Source organism: Homalodisca vitripennis, chromosome 7, assembly GCF_021130785.1.
Source record: "Homalodisca vitripennis isolate AUS2020 chromosome 7, UT_GWSS_2.1, whole genome shotgun sequence".
In the NCBI taxonomy this organism is placed as follows: Eukaryota; Metazoa; Arthropoda; class Insecta; order Hemiptera; family Cicadellidae; genus Homalodisca; species Homalodisca vitripennis.
This window is the reverse complement of record NC_060213.1, coordinates 111,432,910-111,439,808: the sequence shown is the minus strand read 5'-3', so window position 1 is coordinate 111,439,808 and position 6,899 is coordinate 111,432,910. Positions and strand designations below refer to the sequence as shown.

The 6,899-nt window shown below is 33.2% G+C and overlaps 1 protein-coding gene across 1 annotated transcript; it reads right to left on the bottom strand.

The window, feature by feature from the left end:
• Positions 1–5,862: 5,862 nt before the first annotated feature.
• On the bottom strand, positions 5,863–6,681 carry LOC124366841. The gene has a single exon (XM_046823440.1). It carries the CDS (start codon positions 6,679–6,681, stop codon positions 5,863–5,865), a length of 819 nt encoding a protein of 272 aa, XP_046679396.1.
• Between the last annotated feature and the right edge of the window lie 218 nt (positions 6,682–6,899).

Here is a 6,899-nt window from a genome sequence, read left to right as displayed (position 1 = left end):
GTTTCAATGTGGATGTTAAAGCATTGCCTCAGGCATTTACTAAAAACACTATCAAAATTAATCAACTGTTCATTTCAAACCGGAATCATTCCATCAAAATTAAAAACTGCAAAAGTCATTCCGATTTTCAAAAAAGATGATCCTTTATAAACCAACAACTACCGTCCAATTTCTTTTGTGCCGGTGCTGAGCAAACTTTTTGAGAAACCTTTCCTGGAACAGCTCAACAGTTTCCTCGAAAGGTTTTATATTCTCAGCCCGACCCAATTCGGATTCAGAGAAAAAATAAGTACAGTAAACGCTGTAACTAACCTCATCCTCACTTGGGATATGGAATCAGACTTTGGGGCAGGTGTGCACAGCACAAGCTAGAGCGAGTCTTCAGGCTCCAAAAAAGCCGTAAGAGTAATTTTGAATTTAAACAATAGAGAGTCGTGTAGAAGCGCGTTTAGGGAGCTGGGATTTCTGACTCTGCTCTGTCTCTACATTCTCGAGGTTATTCTCTACTCCGTGTCAAGGTTTGCTTTGGTTAGGGGAGGGGAAGTTCACCAACACGGGACGAGTGGCAGGGACAACTTTCGCGTCCAAAAACACAGGACAAATGCGTTCAGAACTTTACCATCCCAGGTTGGTGTCAGATTGATCAATAGTCACCCTGAACACATCAAACAACAAAATGGAAAACATTTCAAAACTTAGTTGAAAATCTTATAATTTCGTGGGCATTTTACTCAGTAAGTGAGTTTATGATGGGTCGCTGGGATGATAAAAACCTAAAATTCTCAAAGACCAGCAAAACAAATAAATTTTCCGGGCCTATAAATTGTCTGAAAGAGGCGTGAGTGATACAATGTATGTCTGAATGGTGTATTGTCAGAATGGTGTATTGTCAGAATGAATGATTAGGTTAGGTAGGACGATTGTGATACAATGTGTGCATTATCTGTTCACAATAAAGTTTATTATTATTAATAACATTATAAATAAAATAGTGTTTACACAATTTTATAATAGCTGTGCTCAGATGACCATAAATTGTGCCAGGTAATTGTGTTAAGGAGAGTTTGATGACATTATAGTCAGCTTGTACTTTCATTAAACTTCTCAATTTTTTAACACCTTTTGAGGAAAGCAGATTGCCATATGGTCTAAGACGTCGGTCTTTGGGTGATAGTTACAGATAGTGCGGGTTCAAATCCTTTTTTTTGACCTTACCATTTTCTATAGGTACAGAATATGACTGTTGCCCATGAGAACGAGCAGAGTAATGCTAAACGATCTCCTTTTTATAAATAACAAATAAAATTAGTAAAGTTTACTCACCAAGGTTTGATTGACCAAATGAAGGCTATGGAGTCCTGAAACAGTATAAAACACCGACCTCTCCAAGCTTCATCAGCTTTTCTTTTTTATTAAGCATAATTTCTGCGTGCAGAAATTAAGAGGGAATTTAAGCCTTATGTAAAAACTTTAATGAAATTAGATCGTACATAACTAAAAGTTATTTAGCTTCATAATCGTGGTGTGATATTCTCGAAAGTAGATAATGTATGTTTCTACCGATTTCATTATATTAAAATCACCATTTTATAGGTAGGCTAATTACTTACCTCTACATTTCATACATTTGTTTAACGCCAAAAACTTTGCAATGCTTCAGAGAGCATAAAACATTTTTACATCAATGACTCGTTTAATAGTTTCATGCACTAAAAATACACTTGCAAAAGCGATCTGAATTATTACTTTTTTATATTTGTCATAATAAAGATGGTTTAATAAAATTGTATATGACTCGGTCAAAAAGTATTAACCTGTAAATAATATTTATTATGTAATTTTTATTATGTATTACGTAATATTTTATATGTAATATGTATTATGTAATATTTTATTTTCACGTATTACGTGATATTTATTAATAGATGTGGATAAGTTCAATTCAATTAAAAAAGAAATTTATTTCACTTTTTTTACATAATACATACAAATAACAGTAAAGTACTAATACTAAAAGAAAATTAAGCACAGCATAATTATTCTAAAACAATTAAGTACAATATCCTTAAAAAAAACTAAAATAATTAATAATAAAATAACATAATTTTGTAGTGAAATAAATTAGGTATATCCCAAAGGCAAGGCCCGTGTGGGATATACATCGCTTGAAAAAACACTTAAAAACAACACAGAAGACAACAGCTGCATTTGTGCTGACTAAAAAAATCAAAATACATCTTTTTTACGTAAAAAAATTTAAAGGACATTAAAAATAAACATTTATTATTTCTGCCTTAGACATTTTTGCTATTATTCATAACAAGTAAAATAAAACAATTAAATATATCTAAACATTTATTATAATGAGCTATACTTAGAATTGGATCAAATAAACAAAACTTAATTGATAAATGAGTTAACTGATAATATATATATATATATATATATATATATATATACGAGATATATACAATCTAGTAGGAAACTAATTTTAGATAGACCTATATTAAATCATTTATCCCCTTTGTGAAAGAAAAAAGAACAAACTATTCAATAATGCTAAATAAATTTTCACAATCAGGAAACGTGAACAATAGTTTTTTTTAGGCCAACTAAAAATTGTGAACTAGTTTCTTTTTTCTGAATTTTGAACGAAATTAAATTAAATAAGCGTGGTGCATTAAATGTATAAAACTTTTTATAAAGAGTTAAGTTAGGCTTCGGAACTTCCACTAGTAGATTTCTTAATTTGTATCTGATATTTTCTCCAAATAAATTTGATGTACTTCTGATGTAAAATAGTTTTAAAACTTTAAAAATATATAGATTTCTAATGGGAAGAATTTTGAAATTAATAAAAAGTGGCCATGAATGTTCCGTTCTATGAGCATTGGATAGGATGGGGATGAAGGTTTTCTGGAGTACAATGATAGGATATAAAGTAGTAACATATGTACCTCCCCAACATGCCAAGCCATAGCTCAGTCTGGAACCTACTAAAGCGTGATATACTTTCACTAAAACTTTTGTAGGGCATATACTTCTTAGTAAATAAAATATTCTTACACTCTTTAACATTTCTGTTTTCAACTTTCCTACGTGGCTTTTCCAAGATAAGTTAGAATCAATAACCAGGCCTAAATACTTAATTTTTTTAACCTTACTAATTTTTAAACAATGGCAGTTGTTGGCATTTATGCAATAGATATTATGATAAACCATTTCATCTTCAAAACTCTGAGTACCTCTTAAACTAAAAATCATGTACTTTGTTATTTCACTCATTACCATAAAATTATTGTTGAACCAATAATTTAGTAGTCTCAGATCAGCACTCATCTTTTCGTAAACTGTGTTTATGTCCTCATCTATATAAGTAAGGGCCGTATCGTCAGCAAATGCAGTAATTTTCCCATTGAGATAACCCTCACATAAATCATTGACGTAAACCAAAAACAAGATTGGGCCTAAAACAGAACCTTGTGGAACTCCATACTTTATCTGTCCAACATCACTTAGATTAGTTCCAATCTTTACGAACTGTTCTCTATCAGTTAAATAACTTTTAAACCACTCATGGGGTAGCCCTCGAACTCCTGCCATCCATAACTTTTTCAACAACACTTCATGATCAACTGTATCCAAAGCTTTGGTTATATCAATATAAAGAGCTGCACATTTCTTACCTTTGTTCAAACCATTATATATATATATATATATATATATATATATATATATATATATCTTCTAAAAATGTAATCAATGCATCTTCCGTACTTAATGCCCCTCTAAACCCAAACTGATTTTTACTTAAGTATTCATATTTTTTCAAAAAGTTCATTAGCCTTTTCTTTATTATTTTCTCAAGCAGTTTCGAAAACACAGACAACAATGAGATCGGCCTGTAGCAAGTGGTTTGCTTTCTACTACCATTTTTGAATAGAGGTACAATTGTAGCCAACTAAGCAAGCCGGGAATTCTCCTTCTTCCATGCTTTTATTAAAAAGATATGAAAGAACTGGCACAATATGTTTAGAAATTCGTTTTAAAAGATAGCCATTTATATTGTCCTGCCCAGGTGCTTTATTATTGCTTAAACTACTTAGTACTTGTTGAACTTCTTTTTCACAGGTAGGTAACATGAACATAGAACTTTGTGCATATTTCCGAGGGAAATATACATCAAAATTACCTTCAACATCAACATTAACAATCGAGCTTCTTAATATCGTTGGGACATTCAAAAAGAATTTATTAAACTCATTAACTATTTGCAACTTATCAGTTAACACTTTAGCATCTGTTTCAATTTCAAAAATTTCTTTTCTTACCGGTCCTTCCCCAATCAAATCATTTACAACTTTCCACTGTTCCCTAGAGCTCCCAGAAGAGTCCTCAAAAGTTTTCAGGTAATATTCCTCTTTGCACATTTTTAAATTTGTTTTTAGTTTATTTCTGAACGATTTGTAATACTTTTTTAACTTATCGTCGTGTGGTCTAGCTATCATAAGTTTATATAGTTTATGCTTCCTCTGAACACCTTTAAACAATCTGTCAGTCATCCAAACGGAATTTTTTACATTTTTCGAACAATGAGTGATAGGATAATGTTGTTTACATTTGTCTATCGAAGCCTGCAACATATTAATAAATACACTAAAAGCATTCGAAAAAGATTGCTCTTCGAAGACTAGATTCCAATTCACTAATCCTAGCTCATTTTCTAAACTATTATAATTCAGTTTAAAGTAACTATCATTCCTGATTTGTCTCATATTTGCTGATTCATCACAAAATATTGACAAAATAATCATTGAATGGTCTAAGATTCCCAAATGCTGCACTTCGGATTTATACTGTATTTTTAGTTTTTTCTTAACTTTAAATCTGATAAAACAATGATCTATACAAGTTTGAGTTAAGTCTACTATTCTAGTCGGTTCGAATACTAAACAATCTAAACCATGACTTGCTAGCATACCACGGTATTTATCGACAGTGCTGTTATCAGATAAAATATCCAGATTAATGTCTCCAGTGTAGATAATATTCTGCTCATGACACGACATGATCAACTGCTCAATATCAATAAGGTACTGTTCTATTGATGAACTATGTAACCTGTATGCAGCAAGAAGTACAACGGCAACGTTATCAGAGTGACAGAATAATTTTAGGCAGTCAACTGATAGGAGCTCTGAACACGCGTCTACAATATAACATCGATAACACGAGCGTACGTACACAATTACACCGCCTGACCGATATGAGTCATTACAATGAGCAAAGAAATCAAAACCCTCAATTTTATAAAAACTAACTTCATTATTCATTACCCATACTTCTGTTAAAATGACGAAATCAGGTTTTATCTTCATTAGATTAAGCTCAATAATAAACAATTCAAAGTTTTGACGTAAGCTTCTTATATTCTGAACAACAAGTTTTAATGAGTGGCTCACGTCAAAAATAAATTAAGAATTATTATTGTGATAACAGGTAAACTACACACAAAGTTTAAATTTTAAAAACTATAAAAATATGTATTGTAGTAATAATAATACTGAAAAACTCTGCACTACAATTCATAAATTTCTAATTAAAATGACAAAATACCAATACCCGATATCTTTATAGTGTTAAAAAATTACATAAGCCGTTAAAAAGGTGTTTACAATAATAAAAAATACAAATTAAAAGATTAAGAACCTAATTGGCAAAATAAAAATATTCATTTAAAATGCTTAAGTATTACTAAGATTACAAGAAATTTTACTAACTTAAACAAGTTGTTAGCACTCACCTACTGCAAAATTTGACATATCAAAACTAAAAGGAGGTGACGAAGTGTAAAAAGAAAACTTACAAGTTTGCCAGATCGTCCATAGTTGTTACCACCTTCACACGGTCGCCTGCATTCCTCCTCATTAGGATCTTGCCACCTCTTATCCAGAGGTAGGTGTAAGCCTTGTCTTTCTTCACTTGGCGCGCAGCATTGAGAAGTTTGCGACGACCAGGAGCCAAGCTCTCATTCACATACACCACATCTGCAAGTCTCGAAGTATGTCCTAGGTCATGTGTGTTGAGGTTCCTCTTCACCCTCCGCTTCTGCAGCAGACCCTCAGCGTCCAACCTCCTAACCATTGTCACGACGATTCCAGGTGGTTTCCCGGAGCCGTCCCTCGTGCGGAGTCTATGACATGCGTCGATCATGCCGTCTTCCACGGGGTAGTCGAGGGCCCTTCCCACCATCTTCACCAGACTCACCACGTTCTCACCTTTCTCCACTGGGATGCCATGTATCTCAAGGGTGTTACGCCGCGAGTATTGCTCTGCCTCGTCCATCCTGGCCTCCAGACTTGAGACCTGACGGCGAAGGGAAGCATTCTCACTCCTCAGATCTTCAGCAATCTTCGCCCACGCTGTCAACTCCTCCCTCTGCTTGTTGACCAGATCCTTGATCTGGGCTATCTCCTCGTGACAGGCGTTTAAAGAGCCGCCGAGGCTAGTCTCAACTCGCTTGAAGTCATCTTTAATCTCTGTCACAAGCTTGAGAACATCATCGTAAGACACACTGGTCTTGGACTCAAGGACCATACTCTTACGGCGTGTCTGAGCACACGGGTCACATCTCCACACTTCATCGTTCTCCACCAAATAACTGACATCGTCGTTACTCATATTCACACATTTTCCGTGAAAATTATTTTTACATTCAACGCAGGATAATTTGACTTTAACATTTTTCAAGGACTTCAAGCATTTTGAACAATCGGCCATTTTAGTTGATAAAAAAGTTAAGAAACTAAAATACGCAAATAAAATAATAATTTCTTCAAAGTTAAATATTGTTAAATGTAACAAAAAACCTTGAAAAACTATAAAGTAATAGTATTATA